At 33.5% G+C, this 24,190-nt stretch overlaps 1 protein-coding gene across 3 annotated transcripts in view; it reads right to left on the reverse strand.

Annotated features, from left to right (window-relative positions):
• Nucleotides 1-18,447: 18,447 nt before the first annotated feature.
• The window catches only part of Tecrl (trans-2,3-enoyl-CoA reductase like), a 74,766-nt gene continuing 69,023 nt past the window's right edge, over nt 18,448-24,190 (reverse strand). For all 3 annotated transcript variants that reach the window (XM_021163921.2, XM_029477523.1, XM_029477524.1), the window contains 3 exons: nt 21,000-21,085; nt 20,527-20,572; nt 18,448-19,835 (listed from right to left, as the gene is read on the reverse strand). In XM_021163921.2, coding sequence (XP_021019580.1) covers nt 19,708-19,835; nt 20,527-20,572; nt 21,000-21,085 — 260 coding nt within the window. In that variant the 3' untranslated portion in view covers nt 18,448-19,707. The remainder of the gene's footprint in view (nt 19,836-20,526; nt 20,573-20,999; nt 21,086-24,190) is intronic.

Raw genomic sequence — 24,190 nt, forward strand, 5'->3', positions numbered from 1 at the left:
CTCCCATGTTATTTGTTTTTCTGTTTATATTTCTTTCATAGATGTATTCGTTTTAAGAAACTTCTATGTTGGTATGTTTTTATAGAACCTCTCCACTAGCTTTAAGTTAGATGGTGTTCTCTTTTACCCTGTCTTACCACTTTTCTCAACACATCTCAACATACCTCCCTACTCCTTTCTTTCTTTCATCATCTTCATATGTCTCTTCATAACTAGATATTGTTTCCCTTGCCTTGGGAGATTCCTTTCTCATCCATTGTCCCTTATTTTATATCTGACTTCTGTGGTCATACTGATTATAATGTGCTCATTGGATGCAGACTCAAAGAATATTATGTTTTCACTGTATTTATATAATTTAATATACCTTAAAATTTGAACTTGAGTTATGCTGGATAAAATCCGATATCAGTGTGTAGTACACATCTTGATATTTGCATTTGTATCATTTACAATTAAGTATAACAAGAAAAGAAAAACAACAGTAAATTTACAAATGCAGCACAAAAGCAAATGCATTATCCTAACACACACACACACACACTCAACAATGTAAATAATTCTAGTCTCCCTTATATTGGCATGGATAGTAGAATAAATCTTCTTTGTATTTATGACTGAACAGCAGATCTTAGAATAGCTATGTGTCAAGTATAAGGAAAAAAGACGGGGAAAACTGTACAGGCTACGTACAACGAACGGTTATTTAGCATGCATGTAGAAGTTCAGACCCAGAAACTCCAGATTTCCTACATAACAAATCACTAAACACTTCAGCAAATTCTGGGTAAGAGAATTTCAAAAATGTTAAGACACTGTAATTACACTGTAAAAAGTTATGTAGAAGTGCATAGAATAAAGTTAAAATTCCATTCCTTTCTAATAACACTGAAAACTGTGTGCTGAAAACAATGTCGTAATGAAGGTGTTTTCTTTTGGCTTAATTACTTCCCCAGTGACCAGTCTCTGGTGATTTAAGCAGTTTCCTAAATTTTATGGAGAAGATTGTTTCTAAAATCAATTGTGTCCGTTCCTATATATGGCAAAGAACAGTAACCATTCCTAAAACTATAGCTTTTAAAGGGAATTCGGCTTGAAGTAATGCCTGCATTTATTTGGGAAGTTTGAAACTGTCACATTTGAACACTTCCAATATGTTTTGTTTGTATGTTTATACTTTATATCCTAGTTAGGGTTTATTGCTGTGAGGTGACAACATGCCCACAGCAACTCTTTAAAAGGAGAACATTTCTTTGGGGCTTGCATAGTGTGGAGGATTATTTAGCCCGTTATCATGCTAGGACTCAGGGCACCTTTAGGCAGACATGCCACTGGAGAATGAGCTGAGAGTTCTACATCTTGATCCAAAAGCAATCAGAAGGAGACTGGTATTCCACACTGGACAGCACATGAGCATTAGGAGACCTCAAAGCCCACTCTTCTGATGATATAGTTCCTCCAGCAAGACCACACCTATTCCAATGAGGCCACACCTCCTAATAGTCCCACTCCACACAGGTCAAGTATTGAAACACTTGAGTCTATGTTAGCCAAACTGTTTAAATCACCACAATTTCCTATTTTCATTTTTATTTATTTTTAACCAGTGATATATGCAGGAGTGTCAGATTTTGTTTTCTGCTTCTGAGTACAGCACATATTGTTCTTTTAATTATCCCACATGAAATTTATGGTTGTCACAGATTTAATTAATTTATTTGATTCCTTCTAGATATGTTCAATCATATTTAATTGTGCCCTTAAATATGTTTCATCTACATTCAAAAAAGTTAGGAATGTCACCATATTTAAATCACTTTTAAAGCCATGGAGAACATAAATATTGAAGATACTTATGGGCATCTATGAATTGATATTTATTGTTCAAGTTACAAAGAGATTAATATTAAAATCTGAGCCAATATTGGATTTAACAGTTCCCTAAATACCCCTTTCTAATTTTGTTATTATTTGTCTAAACTTTATGATTACTGAGTTTTTATTATATATATATATATATATATATATATATATATATATATATATATATATATATATATATATATACATATTTTAACATAATGAGAATTATTTATTTACTACTGGAATCTTTTTTATTTTTATTTTTTTACACTCCTGATTTTATTCCCCCTACCTACTCACCACCCTCCAAGTGTTCCACATCCCATACCTCCTCCCAACTCCTGTCTCTATGAGGATGTCCCTACTCCCATCCCCCACACCACCTGACCTTTAAATTCCCTGGGGCCTCCAGTCTCTTGAGGGTTAGGCACATCTTCTCTGATTGATGTCCTATCATCATATATACAGTAGTCCTCTACTGTATGTGTGTTGGGGGCTGGTGTATGCTGCTTGTTTGGTGGTCCAGTGTTTGAGAGATCTCAGGGTCCAGATTAATTGAGATTGCTGGTCCTAATTTTTAATCTGCTTGAAATGTTTTTTTTTCTTAGTAAATTATTTGATATTAACCAAGAAATTCTTGTGGTTAGAGCTGTCATAGTACATCACCTTAATAATTTTACTTTATATTTTTAAATAATTGAAAATTTGATACATATGATTAGATTAAATTTTACATTTTATCTAGAATTTTCTTTTAAAATTAATTTTAAAATTAAAGTTAAAATTTCAAAACCTTGAAACTGATTCATTTAAAACTGATTTTTTTCATCTTTATTTCAAGAAATAGCTATCCATAGAAGTTTTATCTACGGTATATAAATCATTTCTTTTTTTCTAGATTTCAAGTATATTCATATATAAATCTTAATAGGTTAATTTTAACTGCTCCTATTAAGATCTTACAGATATAATGAATCTGGAGCTATAAAAATTTCCCACTTTTTAAAACATAAAATAACTAAAATGTTGTTCCAGTGAAGTGGGTTGTTTTATTGCCTTGTATATTTTAGACACTAATCTGCCAGATGTATTGCTTAGAAAATTGTTTTCCCAGTTTGTATGCTGCGTGTTCAGACTGCTAACATTTGCTCTGCAGAACTGAAGTCTTTCATTTTATGAGGTCCAAGTAGTTTATTTTTGCTATCTTTTCCTGTGCAAACAGTCCTATTAAAAAGGTCTTATGTATGCTTGTATCTTAATGTGTACTCTGTATTTCTTCCTTCTAAAAGTTTCAGTTTTGGGTCTAACATTGAGATCAGAGATTCATATGAAACTAATTTGTGTTCAGCCTCACTATCATCTAATACCGTATCACTGATGCTAGATTTCCACAGAAGACATGTATTGTGGGGATCACAAACATTCAGTCTGCAGCAAAGCACATTGTCTGATTTATTCAGTACAACATTGTGCAAAGGTCAAGTGAATAAATATTGCATATCTGTTACTATTGCATTTTCCTTCTCTACTAAAATATTTAAGATCCTCCAATCTTTTGAATGTGACATGTGTAATACATTTTTATTGATAAAAGTTATGCTACTAAATGTATTGTGTTCTTCCATCTAATTGGAAGATATTGAACAGACATTTATCACCCACACACTCTCTTCTAACATTGATAACATGAAATTAATTTTATAAAAACTTATGTATGAGTATAATAATACCTTGTCGATTTTATTGTGCATAATGTCCTTTGGGTTCCTTGTTACAAATGACATTCTCAATGTTTTAAGGCCAAATAATAATCTTGTGTGTACATTTCATTAATCCACTAATCAGTATTATACATCTTTTGCCAATTTATGCCAATGCATTTCAACGTGTAAATTTTTTTTATATACTTCAAGTAATAGGATGGTCAGAATACGTGATGGTTTGCTCTGAATATATTTCTTGAGAAATTCTAATCCAAAATAGCTCCACCCAAATACATTTTAAAGAGTATGTATAAGGACACTATTTTATAAATTTTTGTTCATTGTGCAGCTTACAATATTTTTTGATACAGAGGTAGTATTTAAACTCTATAAAATAATTTACATATGAACTGAAATTTACAGTGAAATAACATTAGGCTCAATAATGTAGGTGGTCACACAGAACAGAAAAATTGAAGAAGGAAACAACGAAAATCTTTCCTAATCATACATGAATCACTGGTAAATAAAACTGTATTGCTCAAGATGTGTAATTTTGTGATTTTGTGATTTTTTTTTTTTGGTACACATCTACATTATGAATTTCCTGAAATCACATAAAAACACCAAACAGGACATTGTAATATATAAATAAAAGACAGGCATTATAAGCAAAGACCTTCAAAAATACCAGTGTGTTCATTTTGTGTTGGCCACACACTGCTGGGCATGAGACCGGCCCTTCAGTTTGCTTTGCATATCATTGTGACTTTGTTGCAAGTGTTTATCAGTTGTAGTTAGCTTCCAGGTTATAGGAGAAGTCTGTGTCCACATCTCCTCTCAACAATGGGACAGGATCTTGCATAGACCTATGCTAGCTCTGTGCATGTTGCCAGTTTCTACAAGTACATATTTGCATCAGCCTCTTATGTCTGGAGAACACAGTTTCTTGGGGTCATCCTTGTCCTGTGACTCTCACAGTTTCTCCAACTCCTATTCCTCAAAGTTCCCTGAGCCAAGAAAGATGCAGACATTCCACCCGGGATTCAGTGTTTTCAGATCGTTCTCTGCACATTGTTCAGTGCGCCTCTCTCTTATTAGTTCCCATCTCCTGCAGGGGCAAGTTACTCCCTGACGATAATAGCTGAGCAAGAGATTGATTTGGGAGTCATTTTATTGGTGTGTTCTTTTAAAAACAGTAGCACCTACAACTCTGCCTGATTACTTGGAGTGCTGCTATCCTAAAGCATTCCAGGTAAGCCTCTCTTCACCAAGCCCTAGCCTGCCAACTCCCCTGAATGCTTAGCAAAGAGCAATAAACTACACAGCATACTCATTTCCTACTCCAAAGTCCTGTGTGCTTTCCAGGAGGAGAAGCACCAGCTAAACCTTTGCCTCCCAAGTCCCTGCCCACCAAGTTGACTGAAAGCACATCTAATGGCCATAAGCAACAAGCTAACACACACACACACACACACACACACACACACACACACACACACACACACACACTAAAATGACCTCAAATACAATTTATAAAGATGATAGAGGTCTTTAAAGGTGAATAAATCCCTTAAAGAAATATAGAAAAAAATAAATCAACAGATGAAGGAAATTCCAGGCTGATGGGGGAGCATATTTCATCACTTTATAGTTTCAAAAATAAAGTTTGGCTCAGGAAGCCAAAGCCTCCAGTATGTGGAGGGACAACAATTTGTTTACTGAGGAAACACCTCATCATAAAACTTCCATTTTCCTCTGAACAGCAAACACGTTTGCTTCCTTGGACATTCTATCACTTCTCAACAGGACATCTGGATTTCTCTGACAGAAAACTTTGCGTCATCGGATTTATTCCCCAGACTGTGGAGCATTTAAAGATATACTTCTTTCTCCTTAGATTACTTCTCAGCTGCATGGTGGGTCTGTCTATGGTTTCTCCAGGCTTCAGAGGCTAGGATCAAAAGGTCTATGAGGACCAGGAGAGCCACCCCATCCTGATGAGATTCTCCATTATGCCATATGGATTCTCTGGGGGAGGGGGGGGGAGAGGGGGATTGGCCTTTTGAGTGGCCAGCTGAAGACTTCAACTACAATTCAATTACAAAATTTCTTTTTTATCTTTCCTCGAAACTTTTCCAGATGCTTCTCCACTCTATTTCAAATTCATGGATTTTTTTTTTACAAATTGTTATTGCATGTGTATATCTATTTACATATATATATATATATATTACTAAATATAACCTGTTAAATTAGTATAATGTTAATTATATATACATTATCAGTGCTGACTCTTTGACACTGGCAAACCATTTGGTGTGCTGCATACAACTTACTTTTTTATGTGATTAGTCATACTGAATATTTTGTTTTGGCTTTTTGGGTTTTTTTGTTGTTGTTGTTTTGTTTTGTTTTTTGTTTTCATGTATACGTTTTGGCCATTTACAAGCAATGTTATTTCATGGATTTTGCACACATTATAACCAACTGACTATTTATAATACTGAGTACTTTGTGCTTCACAGACATTCCCGCCATTAACTCTTAGGAACATGGATAATGCAAATATAATTTCTCCCACTTGTAACCTTCTTTGCTATGTTGATCATTTTCTTGGACACATTCGGATTTTGAATTTGACATTGATACATTGGTCCATTTTGGTTTTGTTATCTGTGCTAGGAAATTTAATACAAAAAGCAATAATATATTTTGACTTGATTTTTGTGTGTGGTGAGGAATATTGTTCTTGCCCATTATCTTAATTTATTTTATATTTTTAATTATTTTAAACATAACCAAGTACATCTTGTAACCTTATGACCAAACTTTTCTTCTTTCTTTTCTAATTTGAAGATTTCAAGATAAGTTTTTAACTCAGAGCTTACTGATTTTTAATTCTGCTGCTTTTCTTCTCTACTCATTTTGTTTGTACTTTTGGTTTTAAATAACTTTCAATTTAATGTGATTAAATATGTTCACCCCTCCCCATCAGCTTCTCTCATTACAGTGGAGATGTAAAACAGAATGGCTCCCACAGGCAAATATACTTAAATAATTATTCACCAGGGAGTTGAATTGTTTTATATGAACAAAGCATTCAGAGGTTTGATATTGGGGTTTTGAGGTTTCAAAAGCCCAAGCCATCCCAGTGTTGCCCCCTCTGCATGTTGATCAGGACATTGATCTCGTCCACTTCTCCAGCACCATGCCTGATATAAAAGTAACTTTTATTAACCTCAAGTGATTGTCTGCTCTGAGCCTTCCTGCTGAATAAGCACAACTGAAAGAGGAAAATTACTGAACACCTGAACTGTTCCTGAACTCTCTTACCCCTCCCATCCAGAGACTGTTCCCGGAGCACTCCTGAACTTTTTACCCCAAGGTACCCCCTCCCAATTGGAAACTGCTCCAGGAACATTTTTTAGATAAGGGGTCTCCTGGAACGAACAAACCTAGTCCTACCCCTCCTAACTGAAGACTATGCCAGGAACATTTTTGAGATAGGGGCCTCCTGGTACTACCCCAGAATGTTCCAATAGATCGAGTACATTGCCAAAATATAGGACATGACCCCTTGGTTATGTAAAGCCCCTTGGCAGAACACCTTAGTGACGCAAATTTGTACTTTCACTGCCCTGCTCCCCCCTTACCCTTCTCCCATAAAAGCCTGTGAAAATTCGGGCTAATTGCCGAATCTCCTCTGCACCTTGCTGGCTGCATGAGTTTCGACCCCAGATATCTGGTATATGTGCTTTTTGTATGCTTTCTTGTCGTTGCTGTATTAAATCTTACTCTCTATACATCTTAAGTTCGGTCTCAGTGTCTTCTTGGGTGCGCGGCTGTCCCGAGGCTTGAGTAAGTGCCTCCCTTTGGGAGTTTTGGAGTCTTTCACAACCTTCCAGTTTTTTCTGAACTCTGGCTGGCTGGTTCAACTCAGCTGTTCTGGCTCAAACTCCTCTCCAAGGGGACTCTAATTCAAATTGTCTTTGCTCAGCTATTGACTGAATTTCTCTACTTGGCCTCCAACAAACTCAAGCAATCTGTTCAGATCTTCTGACTCCTTATTCCCTGGCTTCAGCTGCCTTTGCTGATTTGCCCTGAACTGCAAGAATTCTGAAATGATCTCAAATCCATTGCACTGTACTCCCTGCACTGCCTGACTAACTGATCTCCACCATTCACTTTCCAACAAGGCTTCTCCTGCCACAAACTAAAACTATATTCATTGTTTGGGCATAAAGGTGTGTGCTAACGGTTCATCTATATTCCAGCATGAGGGATTAATGATGCTTCTTTCAAGTTGGACCATATGGGCCTAAAAGGTCTTAGGATATGATTTCTTGCCTAACAAACTATGCGGCTAGATTAAAATTTTACACAATTATGGCAATGGGCTAAGTCTCTGAAACTGTAAACAGGTCTCCAATTAAAGTATTCCTTAAAAAGCTTGCCTTGATCGTGGTTATTTCTTCTCAGTAATAGAGTGTTGACTAAGATACCACTCACTCCCCTTTTTTTTTTGTAGTGCTGAGATTAGAGTCATAGCACTAGGGATGCAAGTTCTCATTCTTCAGCAATTTCATATAGCCATATAGTAACTAATTTTACCAAGGTGTGTTTTAGCACCTTGTCAAAAAAAATTGAACATATTTGTCTGTAAACACACACACAAACACACACTCACATTCATATTTATCCTCTTAGATTAATGGAACTCACATTAGAATAGTATAGCTTATTCAACAAATATAAAGGCCTGTTGCATTTTACTAAGATAATATTGAAGGATTGCCAACTATAAAGAATTAAAAAAAATACTAGAGTTTTAAGAGCCTTCAGAACTCGTTAACATTTGCATCTTGTAGATGTCACCTCTTTGGGGTAATGAAATCTTCTATTTATTTCGATGCTATTAGAGGAGAACAAATTGCTGAGGCATTCCCAGAATATTTGTAATTCCATCCACAGGCAGACCTAGAGCTTCTCTTTCATTTAGGATTAGCATCCTATAGCAGTTCTTGTTTGCTAAAGTTACAGTAAACAGCATAGACAACCAGCTGTTCTCTTCATATACCAAATCCAAACTGCCTCAAGTACATCAGGACTTGGCTTAAACCTACTCCCTAATGTGAGTTTTTAATAATGCGATACAATTCTCTGAAAGGAAAATTACATTTACAGTTATGAAACCCACTTTTGGTAATACACGAGTGAAAATATTATTGAGCATTTAATTTGCTAAGTTTGCACTTGAACAGTGACGGAATTCAATGAGTCATCTCTCTCTTCATGCGATTTGACAGCTTGAAAAATTGGGAAGCATTATCTGCCTCAGTTGTTACATGTCAAGTACAATAAGCATAAAATTGACCGATAAAAAGTGAGTGGAAGCTGTCTCAGCAGATGACCTTTAAACTTTTAGTTTAGTTCAGACTTTTTAAAAACGTAAGGTTTACAAAGATTCCCTGATACACACTCCAATCCTCTGAAAGAGGACAGAAATCAAGACTGATGGTGTTTTCTTGTGAGGAATATTTACTAAAACATTAAACTGGGATACAGAAATTAACATTAATATATGAGTGTCAATTCTAATACTAGGCTCACAATATGACAACCTTTCTTACGTAAAGTAATAAACAAATGACATTGTGAATAATTTTAATACTGGTTTTGTAATATAGACTCTAAAAATATTGTTTCTGAATTAAGTCCTTAACAGCTAGACACTTTCTATATCAAAAGCAGAAATACATTGGATAAAATATAAACAGATGATTAACTATTTCTCTAATGAAAAGTATGGCATCATTGTGTGATAATTAGATAGCATTTCAATTTTAAAGAAATGCCCATCACATTTCTTATAAAGATGCAATAGCCCCTCAGATTTCAGACAAGATTGTGATAACTAACATTTTCTCAAAGTGTGTGACAGCCTGACTTCTTCCATCAGCAGGATGCCACTGGGAAAGTGCAATGAACTTTTATTGAGCTCTAGATAAACAGTTCTTCAAGTGGCTTTCACATTTGAAGTAGCTCTAAACAACAATTCAAAGATTTGCACCCCCAGGCAGTGTGACACACGCCTTTAATCCCAACACTTGGGAGGCAGAGGCAGGCAGATTTCTGAGTTCGAGGCCAGCCTGGTCTACAGAGTGAGTTCCAGGACAGCCAGAGCTACTGTTCTGGAACAGTACAGTTCCAAACTGTACTGTTTGAAACCCTGTCTCAAAAAAAAAAAAAAAAAGAGATTTGCAGCAAGTTCAACTACCAAGCAGATTTAAGTTTCTAAAACTACTCATATTAGAATCAATTCAAAAAACTTTAAAAATGCAGATTTAGAAATGTGAGTTAAGGGCCTTTAACCTACCTATATCACTTCTATTATTTGTGGAATACCTTCCAACATGAAAGAGATTTCTGCTGCAAAGGAAACTGTGAACTATGAACCATAAAAGCCAATGCTGCAGTCATCAGGACAATGAATTGAAGAAGATGTAAAATATCCTCTTGAATTCCTCTTATGCAGGCCACACTATTAAACATGGAAGGTCAATTTTAGCTTCCAGCTCTTTTTAGATACTTGTACAATAGCCACTAGTTCAATTCTTTTAACAGAAGCTCAGACCTTGTGCAACAATCAGTTGTTAAATAATTAACTGTTTCAGATATGATGCTTCCTTCTAATGAGGCACACACTTTTACTATAGCTACTTTGGGTTGCTCCTTCAACAACAATAATTAATAAATAGTATAATTGAAAGTACAATATGTTTGCTGATAAAAAGCAAGACAAAAAGTAAAAGCAATAAAATATGTCATTCATGAATTTTTCCAGTACAAAATAGGTACCTGAATACCAACTCAGTATGATATGAAGAAACTATAGTCAAGCATTGTGCATACTTAATATAAAAATGTGTACAATTTGATATATTTGAACTTCCATAGTGATGTTGCTCACACAATTCCTCATAGATGGGACTCACTCATTTTAATTAAAATCCAGAATATGAGTATATATATATTCTGAATATGAATATATATATTTTGAAATAATAAACAGCTATAATTTTCACCATTAAAATTAATCCTAAGACTATCAATATACTTAAACACATCAAATTTTACTTAAAATTAAACACAGATAATTCATTCTGTTATATTTATTACATGTTATAAACGATGTTTATATATATATATATATATATATATATATATATATATATAATTCTGACCATGGATTTTCCTTCCTTATCTTTTCTCATATCCTCTCCACAGTCCCACTCACCTAACCCCATGCCTTCTTTCTTTCACTTTAGAAATCAATACGTCAAAAAACAAACCTTAGAAAATAGAATAAAATTAGCAGATAGCCAGGCAGAAAGACAGAGAGACTGAAAGAGTAAAGAACAAAAGCTAACCAGATATACATGCAGAGTGACACACACATATATAAAACCCATGAAAAGCATAAACATGGGAAAGCAGATGCAAAAATCCAGTAAGATGTTATAACATGACCAGACAGAGGTTTATTGGATTAGATAGAAAATGTTTAAAATACAGTTGGGCTTCTTTTGTGCTGGTGTTTATGGATCCTGGCCTTAAGAGAGCTTTGTATACCTAGTGAGAGATGCCACTGTAGGAAACTATTTTTAGCTTTGCAAGCTGTTTTCAACCAAAGGTACCATAAATTCCCATTCTGACACACAGTTTCTTTACTTCCCTTGTTAGGGAAATGGAAATTAAAATGGAATATTTTAATCACCTTGGGAAAGCATTTTATATGTCTAATTTTAGACTTGCTTTTGATTGAAAAACCAGGGAAAATTGTTATCATAATCACATAGTTTTATGCAAATGACTATCACATATGTTTTTGTTTGAGGAAAAAAAGGAAGGAAAGGAGTTCCATCTTCAAAATACTAATTTCATTTCAAATTTCACTTTATATCATGGAAGAAGAACAGCAGTTTGTCTTTTGAAAAACATTATTATTGAACTTTCATATATATTTTTGCCTTGTAGTTCAGTATTTTGCCCTAATTCCAGGATTACTGATAATTGTAAAGATGATTAAGAGATGAGCTGTACCAGAAGGAATAAACAATTTCGATAAGGTTAAAAGATACAAAAGTCAATTTCTCTTTTATCTATCAACTGAGCACATTCAATGTTAAATTAAATATACAACTTACATGAACACTGTAAGAAAAAAAACTACATAAATATCGGCAATATAGAATCTTGTAAGATTGTTTTTAATTTTGGTGGATGAAATAAAAAAGACAGGTAAATAAATTGAGAACATTTTTTACTTCTCATTCAATACATAAGAATAATTACAATAATCAACTTCATAGTTTCTTATGTTTTCTTTCTCATCTCTTAGAATATTATGAAGTAATTTTTTAATGCCTCTCTTTTGAAATAAATATTTGCCTACTGGGATGTTTGAAGCTTAATTTTTGTTTGGTATTTCAGTGGCTTGAATATTACAGTTATTACATTTTTATTGTGATACGTCAGTCTAATGAAAGTCAACTCTTAAGACCCAAGCTTGACGTGATGACTATGTGCAAGGAACCACTGAAATCAGGAAGCAGATTGATTGGATTTCATCACTACATAGAAATTAAAAAGTAAACACAGGGAACAGGGCCAGGCTATACATTTTCAAGCGCAACCCCTAAGACATGCTTCCTCTATCAAGGCTTCCTCTCCTAAAGCTTTCATAATTGCCTCATACAGCACAGCATGGAAACTATAGTTCAGGCACATCATCCTGTGGAAGTCATTTCACACACCGACAGTATGTATGGAATAATTGTTTCCTCTACTAGTTCATGTGTTGAATGCATGGCCCTCATTACAATAGGATTAAGAGGCAAAGAACCTAAAGATGATGTCTCTATTGGGAATTAATTAAGTGAACAGGAAAAATTGTTCTCTTGAAGTCAGTTGCTGAGAACCTAGGGAGCCAGCAAAGTGAAGTTCTAGCCTCCTTATATTCTCTAGCTATCAGTATTACCATGCGATTTTTTTTTCTACCTGCATTCCAGCTAATGTTATTGAACCCAAAGTGTGGGTGATGGATGATCTACAGTTGTACTGATAACATCTGAAACCATGAGGCCTTATGCACAAATAAAAAATGTGATGATCTTTTCTACTTACGCTAACATTTCTCACATGATATATTTTTATAGCCTTCAGCACACAAAAACATTTGCTTCACTCAGCATTTCTCAACGGCCTGTTGTACTTGTCCGGATTGAGTTTCTTGTATGAATGGAATTCAGACAACTGGAAAGGATCATGTCACCAAGTTCCTATTAAAAGATAGTTCTATTTTAAATAATTTAAAGAAGGAGTTGCCATAAAAACAAAATACATTTGTCGATGTTGTGTAGTACTATGTATTAGGGGCCAGGAATAGCTGCACAAACCACATAGACCCCAATCTCAGTCATGTATCAATGGTTTACTGAACACAATTCTAAGACTGATTAATCAGAGATGTAGCAGGGAGTCAGGATCAAAAATTCCTAACCCTAGCAATCCCAGTTTTTATCTGGGCAAACAAAACGGTGCATTTGCATCATATCTACACAAAGCAGAGCTGTCTGACCTTTAAGCTAGTAGGCTGGATCTAGAGACCAATAGGATAGAGTATCTTCAAAGCCCACCAGGCTCCATGACCAAGCACAAGTTATTTTGGTCAGCATAAGAAACAATAGGTTAACGTTAGGAGATGTTAAATAAAGATTGAGGGAACAAGTAAGAGGTACCATCAAGGTTTAATATTTAACAGTATGCATCTGTAATCCTGTCTCTAGGAAGTCATCCCAATTGTTTAATGAGATGTTTTAAATGTTAATAATAATAATAATTTATTATAAAGTTATATAATTGAAGCTGTTGTCATTTTATCATTTCTAGATCCCACATTCCCAGTAACAAGAAAAGGAAATGAAGAAGATATGAAACCTTGAGCTCTTCTATGTTTGGTGTCTGTAGGTGTAAGTCATATCATTGTTCTATGATCACTGCTTTCATTACATGGAAAAATTACTAAGGCTTATTTAAGAAATGCCTTGGTTAGAGTATCTAGTATAGTAGGCAAATAAAAATTTCATTTGGAATGCTATCTGATCATGGACTTCTATAGAAGAACATATGTGCTCAGATTGAAGGAATGTGTCACCGTGGCCAGGCCCAAACATCAGCTTTGAAGAAGAGCCCAACTGGATAAGGAGATGGAGGAATGGGAGAATGTTGGGGGGAGGGTGGTACTGGGAGAAGAGGAGGGAATGGGAATGCATTCAGGATGTAAAGTAAATAAATAAATAATAAATGAAGAAAAGGAGAATAGCCCAATTGAACCAAGAAGCTGTCAATTTTCAGCAAGTTATCTGACAGGGTACATTCCATATAGTAAACAAATAGGTTTACAAGCTGAAAACAACTTTAAAATTTCTTTTCACCAGCACAGTCCCATCAATAGATACTAAGTGTGCACAAATTGGAGTACACTAAATGTGTAGGCATTAGACATTTTTCGAATCAAACCAAGCTTTGGTGACTTTATACTGAATTCACCATTACTACTGCATATTTTAAAATCAAACTCAAAACTAGTTAAGATGATTTATAATGTTCTAGAGCACAGACTGAGAATTGTACAGGTTTCAGGTATAGAAAAACTTTTCTTTCCTCAAGTTTATCTTGTGTTTGAATTTAAATTGACCTGTGCATTATTTTTAAGCACTAGCTTGTTATCTGATGGCCATTTGGAAAGTGGCCGTACTGTGAGGCTTCTGACCTAAAAATTGATGGATTATTGATGGATTCATAGAGATACTGGAGCTGCAGAAACTGGTAGGCATTTGAGAGCATGAAGGACATGGCTTGTCCCCAACCTCCCACATTCTCTTTCTTAGATGATTTAAGATGAGTGCTTATACTGTGTCACAGCTCACCTCCATGATGAGAGTTATGAATATCATGGACTCAATATGTGGTCAAATTGTCTTCGTTGTTTTATTCACATGTTTAGCTACCCCCCTCATCCTCACTTATGTAAAAGCCAAAATAAAATTTCACAGTAATAACAAAATAAAGTATTGTTTTATTTGAATATCAGTAATCATATTGACAGTATTTATGAATCCTTTTTTAGGAAATTTTGCAAGGAAAACATTCATATCAGCAATATATTTTTTCTCATGAAAATTTAAAACAAATGCTCACATGATTATTCATGCCAAATACACATCAATAAGAAATCTTAATGTAAAATTAGTATAAATTTTCTATTTTCTTGTATGTAGTATAAATAATTTCTGATATGTAAAGTAGTTTCCTTTGATTTTCATTTGTGAACATTTACCTTAATTACAAACCATATTTGTGCCAATGATGTGGTTCATTGTTAAAAGAGCTTATCACAAAATATGAGATCATGCGATAAGCCCTGAAGACCACATAGAAGAAGAAACCAACGCCCACATGTTCTCTCATGTATACACACACACACACACACACACACACACACACGTATTCATACATTAAAACAAATTTTAAAAATCTTTAATTCCAAGTATACTAAATCACAAAGTAAAACTTAAGTATAATAAATTGTGCTGTTTAAAAGGGACTATTAAATATATCAAAATGTTATTACATTCTAATAAATATGTGTAGAATTTTGTATTTGTACCTGAGTTTTCAAATATTAATCCATGCTATATTCTAAATGAATACATGAGTAATTCAGAAAATTTAGCTGTCAAAATTAGTGATAATTTGGTTACTAGATTAAATTTCCATATCTCTTTGTAGAAGATAGCCGTCAGAAACAAAGGAAAAGTATATTTTAAGGTGAAACCCCCACGAGTTTGAGAACAGCCTGGCATACATAGACAGAATGGAATCTCAGTTATGTAATAAGGAGCTTCTCAAACAAAGAAACAAACAAAGAATACACCCCCCCCCCAAAAGCAAGGCAAACTAGTTACTTCTGTATGTGTTAGATGGGAACAAGTAGACTATTAATTTATTTTCAGAGAGCTGTTGATATCCTTGAGTAGCATACATTTATATCTCTTTGTCTTGTTTTTAACCTACGTTTCATAGAGTTGTTTAGATTCTTTTTTTTCCCAAGACACATTCATTTGAATATGCACATATATGAATATAGCCATAAGTAGTAACAAATTAAAATGTTTAAAATTTAGTTGAACTTTATTTTTATTTTGTTTATGATTTTACTGAGCTAATTCTTTAGGGTTTTAAAGTATAATAAAATTATAATGGTTGGAATCTATGGTAGTAGTATACAGTTATTGAATTAAAATATAAGTAGCATAAAACTTTATCCTTAGAAGTTCTGCGATAGAAAAGGATTGTTAATGTTTTCCTTTACAACATGTTGGAGATCAACATAAAACATATGAAACAAATATATAGAAAAACTAAGAAAGATATTTTATTTATTATTTTATTACAAAATGGATGTTCTATTATTCCTGACTTCCTTTTTGGGGGACTAACACATTTGAAACTTACTTGTTGAGTTTTTATCTAGAGTATCCTTCATTTCTTCCCCGATGTGAAGCTTTCTGATGTGTTCAATAAATATACTCCAAAAACCTTTCACTCAAGGCAAAGACACAGGAACAGATGATGGATCCTCAATACAAAACAGTCTTCAGGCAGACTCAGATTCATAAGCATACAACAGACACACAGGAGGTAGACTCAATCAACAGGTAGGAGACACAGAAGTAGAGAATAAAATGTAGGCTTGACTATGGTTTAAACTGGAAGTGCTTTGACTTCTTTCCTCACTGCAATGCCAATGCATGTTGGTGACTGAGTTTACAGTGAATTGATTTATATAACTCATTCTTGAAAATATCATACAATAAAAATTAATAATTTGTAAATATGGCAGCATAAAATCAAATTACAGTACAGCATGAAAAAAAAACCAAACATATTTTAAGAAAGCAGTTGAGTTAGGCTGTGAACCAGTTCTGTGTGTTTGTATATATGTATGAATTTATTTTTAGAAAATGTCTCTTCCTATTATCACAAGTATAACTATAGGCATATAGGCTATCTTAAGTAGCCAAGACTCTTGAGTGTTGGCACTGTGAGTCTACTCAAGTGGATAGCTTTTCATTGTATATGGGCTCATGTATAGCATTATAAGCTTTCTCACAGTGACCCTCTCTTCCACTGTATAGATGCCTATGGGGTTACCTTAGTCTTGTCTATATAAATGTTTACACGTTTAGTCAATTACTGTGAAAATTGTACCATATGGAGATGTTATAACAAGTAGGGAATTAATTATAGAGCAAAATTGAAATTTCAGCATTCTTCTGAGAAACCACACATCTTTCCAAGCTGGTAGAGTGATGTAATGACCCCAAAGAAAAGAAATCAATTTTGTTATTATCTTGATTCCTTTTAATATATTATACAAATTTTACTTTATTTTGGCACCATATTAGAGGTCTTTGTTTCTTGGTCAATTCAAGAATAGATACTCTTTTTCTCTGGCAAAAGTCACTCTAAGTTAATTGTACGTTGATTTTGTAAATAATTCCAAGTGTCATTTTACAGTTTTCATGCATCATCACTGAAAAGTATTTCAAAAATTAAGTGTGCCTATTAACAAGAAATACTGTCTTTGGAACTTTCTATACTGAGGCTCCTTGAAACCAAGGGTAATTATAAAGTTCTATATGAGTCTGAACAAAATATTAACTTTTAAACAGCCTTTAGAAACTTGATTTTTAATTATTATTGTTATACATAGATGGTACAAGTTATCTAAGGTACAAGTAACTTTAATTGAACCTGTAAAGCAACATTTGCTATATTCTCTTCGAACATATTGAGAAAACCAGAGGATTTTTTGACTTTTTTGTTGTAAACAATATAAATAGAAGAATCATCATTATTAATTCAAGAGAAACTTTTATTTCAGGAGCAAAATTGCTATAATTGACAAAAACAAATAGCTGAATTTTGACCTGAACTGAGACCAGTAATTATAATTTGAGCTGAAACATCTTAAATTTTTGATTCATTCCTAGCAAATGTCAACACACAAACAAAATCAGGAATTTTATAACTTGGCTTACATTTTAGAGACAGCATTTTAATATAGATATAAGCTATAACTTAAATAAACCCCCTTCCTTAAGACTTAGACACCTATGATAATGAGGAGATGGAAAGATTGTAAGAGCCCAGAAATGAGAGAGAACTCAAAGGAAACAGTGTCTTCAAACTCATCAGGCTTATAATGTGAGCTCACAGAGATGAGGCAAAACCCACAAGTCAGCAGATCACAATTCTGAGAGAGGGGTGAGGGAAAGAATAGGCAAAGAGTTGTGGGTATGGACAGGAGAGTTTGGAGAGGAATATATAGAATAAAATTGTTTATCAAAAAAAAAAAAAAAAGACAAGCAAGCAAGCATAACCAATTATACTGCAAGTATAATTTGTGTATTAAATGATACCGGCTAAAGTTTCAGCTGATGCTTCAAGACCTTGTTTTTTTTATGCTTATCTCTCTAGGTACATTATATAATTATATTTGACCTAAATTGTGGCATTTTGAAACCATTACATTTTTGGAATTTCAGGATAACATCTAATTCTAAGCACATATGCATAAACCCTATTGTTTTAGTAGAGTATCTGTACTGTTCCTTCTAAATGCATTCGATTTATTTCCAATTTTATGATGTCTAACAAACCCAGTCATCAAAAGTTTGAGTTCTAATCCACAAACTACTATTTTCAACAACCTTTAAACAGAATGTGAAAAGCTATGGTTTGTCAAGCATTTCTTTAATATATGGAAACTGAAAGATGCTCAGGTTTTTTTTTTTTCTTACTTCTACTTCTACTTGAGAGTGTATCTCTTTTGTTTTGTTTTTCTTTCTTTTGTATGGACTTTGAAGTAATGAGGCAGTAGTATGTTTTACTGTGATATCAGGAACCAATCTGGTCTTGTCTCAAATAGTACTTTTTTCTTCACAAAACCATACCAAACTCACTCTTTTTTCTATATATGAAATACAAAAATAGATCAACAGACTAAGAGCTAAATTAGTCCATGAAAGTGTCATTGGACATACATAATTCACCACCATTTTATGTACTTGCAAATTGTGTGATTGACTGGGTATTTCAGATCAGATATTTATCCCGTATGTTCCATGTAGCCATAGGATAAAACAACAATGTATGAAGTAATCTTAGTATTATTTACATTACTTGAATCTAATTGGTTTTCATTAGTACCTATACATTCTTTATAGTCATATAAACTAGGCCATCTTTTCTTTATCTAAGCCAAGATGTGTCTGTCTATAATGCATTCATATAAATTTTAAAAGAATAAATTTGAGGAATAACAATGCAAATTATTAATGTTTTGAAAGTCTGGGGTCTGCAGTTTCCTGCAGGGAGGTAATAGTGTTTGGGTTGCTATTTTGAGTGTCAAACAATGTAAAACTGGAAACATTTCAATAACAAAAAACAAAAATAAAGATGCCACAAAGTCTAAGGGAATAATAATGGATGTTTCTAAGACGTAAATAGAATATGGAAAGTTCTGAGAAGAACATGAAAATACTAAGCACCAATCCAGTAGGCCAGCCCAGAAGCCTGCTAATTCAATTAATTACCCTATATAATACTGCTATGACATATTAAGGCAATAAGACTATTTTGAGATCAAGCTCTTGCAAATAATTTAATGCTATTTTAATATTTGTATTGATAATATCTGCTTTATTTTTCTCATTCTCATTGTACTAATGTCTTTCCATCATAAACTTGTAGGGACTCTCACTCAAGGCAATCCTCCTGACTCAACTTTCAATATGCTGGTAATCAGCAATGAGTCCTCATGCTTAGATTAATTCCTGCTTTTTATTACCTCTACTTCATAACAGAAATTTAGTGAAATCTCCTTTCAATTTCATTAGAATATTGTTATTAACCAATTGTTGCATTATAATAGGTAATCACTCTCTAAGCCTTTTTGAGTGAATTTATATTCTGCACTTCTTGCTCAGATTAGAATAGCTATATTTACTTATAATATGAGTGGAATTATGGCTGATTTCCTATGAACATATGAGTTGAACTTCTTCCGATATATTTTATGCTTCTTTCGTGCCCACAGAGACATCTGGATGGTCATTAAGATTGTGAAAATACCAACTGAAAAAAACAACAAAACAATCACAATATTATAATCCTGTAGAAAGAAGGAATTCTATTTGAAACACTAAAAAATAATTTCTAATAGAAAACATTTCTCAAATGTTTCATGGTTCCCTATTAAGGTCCTTTTATCTATGGCTTAAAATATTAGAAGTACAAAATCTATTCAAAGAATAAATAAACAAAAGATCTATAAAAACAACTTACATAATACCTTCTCAAAAATTTCTGAAAGAATTCATGTTTTAATAAACTTCTATATGCATATAACTATTTACAAACCTTATATATGTACTAAGTTAATGATAAATTATAACTGATATTTCTTTAAGTATATCATTCAGGTGAACAATATTCCTCTTATATGTGTTAAAATATCAAGTTTTCATGATTGCAAAGTCAACACTAACCAGGTCAAATTTAAAAGATATGCAGACAATTGGTAGCTTCTAATTATATACACAATCCACAAATACATTTCAATTGTATTTCCAACTTTGAATTAAATTTCAGTTATATAGGAACAAATAATTAAAAAATTCAGTATTTTAATGCTAAAAATCACTATCAACATAAAAATGCATACATCATAAAATAGTTAAACATCAGTGACAGTAATTTTTTTCAAAGGCTATTTCTTATATAGGTGTAATCATGTTGATTAATTATCAATAAACATTAAGATTACCTGGAAGTGTCTGGGTCATGACTGTGAAACTAATCCAAGATCCGATCTGTTAAATAGAAATCCCCAAAGTTAACAGACACCTCTGGCTCATCTAGATATGTCATCACTTGTGATCTTAAGTAAGAAATCTGAAAACTCAAAACTATAGAAATGTTATGTATATGAAACAATTACACATAATAACTTTTACACATGAAAGCCATAAAGACCACAAAATATCACAACATTCATAGAAGAAAAGAGCAAATATTTTAAAATATTTGCTAAACTTAAAATTTGAAAATATCTCAATCTGTCATATAAGACTTGCAAATTCCTTAAATATACATATATTTAGGTAAAATATTATTATATCTGTCAATATCTTTAGAAAACCTTTATCTATTGATTGCACATAATATGTTCAAAGCACAAAGTTGTGGGCTCATTATGTTTACAATGCAGTTCATTATTCGCGTATGTAAATTCCATACCTCATAGGTATAGTTAGGACAGGAAACCAGGAAAAACAACCATGTAAAGGGGTTGTAATTTGGACTTGGGAAACAGGCATTGCTACCTTTGGGAAAGAAAAAAAAAATGTCGATTTATTGCAAATACAATTATGTAATACTAAATATTTGAGTACAATCGTGTAACACATGCAAAGTCATCTATTCATAGCAACTGATTTTATAAATTTATCAGAAAAATCCATTTCAAATGTTATGATCTTTTAACTCAGAGGGAATAGCTGTCATTTTCTAATATTTCTACATCTACGTTGATGTAAAATGATGGGATGCATACATATAATACACTATTTAAGGAATTAAATGGTAATTGTAATTATTCAGTACTAGGCAACAGCTGCAACAGCCTTTTCTTCTTAAACTATAAACCATGCAATGCTCATTCCATGGCTTTTTCCATTCTACCAGTGTCAAAGTCTATGTGCTTGAAATTATAAGTACCTCAAAACTCTCTATTAAATAAGTGAAAACCCAAAGGGAACTTGATAAGGATGTCATTTATATCAGATGAATCTGATAGTATCTTGAGGATTATCCTGAATCAGTATAGTTAATACTCAGAAATGTCACAAACATTATTGCAGCTTAGGCTTCAGAACTACTACTTATAACTTCTATTTCTCACACTATCACTTGATTTTCATTAATTTCCTCCTAGTAAATTTTTCTCAGGGAACATTTTGGAAAATAAATTTATAATGACTTCAAGTTGAACTTTGAGATGTGACACTTGGAAAAGAAAATGTGAGTTACAAAATCACTGTATTATTTCTGTAGCAAAATTTAATTAGAAAGCAAATCATATAATCTCATTTAGTTACAAGTGTAAGGTCATCATAAAGTGTCAGTATGCTGTATTCAATAATATAACTGTGGTTGAAATGACAGGAGAGATATATATGAAATATCATGGAGATTTCTTTATGCCTCATTTTATGACAAGAATGAGCACTTTGCTGATTCTCTTAGAAAACTTGTGTAAACACTTTGTATGATGACCATATAGTCAAAAGAAAGTTTATGGAGGAAGCTAATTCAATGAGAAATCATTGCATTTCTGAGGTAAGAAATGCACATGAGATAATTTGAGAAATGCCTCTAGGTAAAGAATGTTTAGTTCATGAGCATGGAATATTGATCAAGTGCTTAACGACCTGTTTGAAGATTACATGATGACTATGTTGCTACAACCACTCCAGTGAAGTCTGTGTGTCAGGCTCAAAAGCTTGGACGCAGTCCTGAGGCAAAAAGTGTCATAGAAACTCAGTCTCCTGGAGCCTTGGCATCTTGTAGCACAAATTCTCAAAACTTGTCCTTGTGTTAGTCAGTGAATGGATCTTTGTGCTTTCTTTCAGTATTGTTTTATTATAGGTGCCTCCAAGGAATGTTTTGTCAAATACCTAAATTAGGTTGAACTTTGTTTGCTGGACTTCACCAATGTCCTAGACAGTCCTTGAGCTGGCCCTGGGCTTGGAATTCAGTAAGAATGTTACCTATTCAGACAAATTGCCTCCAGTATTGAGAGATAGTGAAAGAAATCAGGCATTACTGTCTACTACACAGAGTTAGAAGTCTCAGGGCAAGCTTAGCAAAACAAGTTTAGAATTCTTATTATAGTTATGTATGGCAGACTGCATTACTTAATAGAAGAAAGTCCCCCACAAAATCACTTAGAATAACAGCTGAGTCACTCCCATATACAGGAGTTTACAATGGTTTAAGAAAAAGATCAGGTTGTGGTTTAAGGAAGAACTAGAGTATTGTATTGTTCGTGAAAAGGTTAGCACAAGCAAACTTCCCTGGAGCATGTCTTTCACTAGGCCCAGAGGAATAGCATAATTAGACATTTACTAAGGGACCCTGGTGGCAGGTTATGTAATAGACTAGTACTGCACCTGAGCATTTTAGCCCTTTCACCTGGCTCCTATAATGGCTGACTTTAGAAAAAGCCACCTTTTATCTCAGTTGTAACTACTGCCTGCTTCCTGCCAGGCTTTATGTATTCATTTCGCTGTTTTGTGTCAGATAACTTCAATATACCTTGGCTGATGTGTCACCTAACGTCTTTGTTTTCTTCTATACGTCTGATGCTCACTTTGAGATATTCAGATATTCAGATACAGCACTCTCTCTGTGTCAGTCTCTACTTTTTGCCAATTCCTTGCCCACCTGAGTACCGAAATCCTGATTCCCCTGGACAGACTGAGTCCAGTCCGCAGCACTATGTCTTGTAAAATATATATAATTATATTGGTAATGATGTATATATATATCATCTACAATATAAACATTTTAAAGCATAAAAATTATTATTTTAATGATTTTCTTCATTTTCCCTCCTAACTTTTGTCACCAGAAAGGACTGCATTAGTTTGAAGTTTATCTGACATGTTTCTAGATTTACATATATATATATATAGAGAGAGAGAGAGAGAAAGAGAGAGAGAGAAAAAGAGAGAGAGTTGCTGTTGATTATAATAATATGTAAGTTTAGGTGCTACCAAATTGATACATTCTCCATTATTGCTTTCTCAAGTTACAATTATTATAGTTTTTATTAAAGGAATATGGCAAGTTTTCTGTGTTTGGGTGTGTCTGTGTATTTCTGTGTGATGCCTGATTTATTCTTTTACCATTCTCCATCTTACTTTCCGAAATAAGTTCTTTCCCTGAACTCAGAGATGTTCACAAGTGATATATGCTTGTATGTAATAATGATGGATGGACAAATTTGGTAAGCTCAATATAAAGATTAGAACTAAGTGGAATTTAGGTAAATATACTTAACATAGTTTAAATATAGTTAAATTTTCAGGTGATAATTGAAAATTAAAAGCAAAATATGCACGATTCTAAGACTTTATTGATAGCAACTGTAGCATAGCTATTTTCTATGAATTGACATCATCTTTGTTACATAGAGAAGGCTGCTGATTAGACTTGAGAATTATTCAAAGTCCCTAATCATCTGGTTAAGATAATAGAAAGAGTAAGCAATTTCTTCAGAGAGAAGACTTCAAGTTTTGCAGTGAGACCCAGAATTGTAGGCTTTTTGAGTTCATACATGCGGGAGTGTGTTTTCCATTGATTAATCTGCTTGAGTCTCACACTGTCCTCTAAGACCCCTCACTTGTATGCCTGCCTGTTACTCC

This window comes from Mus caroli, chromosome 5 (assembly GCF_900094665.2).
Source record: "Mus caroli chromosome 5, CAROLI_EIJ_v1.1, whole genome shotgun sequence".
NCBI classification, from domain to species: Eukaryota; Metazoa; Chordata; class Mammalia; order Rodentia; family Muridae; genus Mus; species Mus caroli.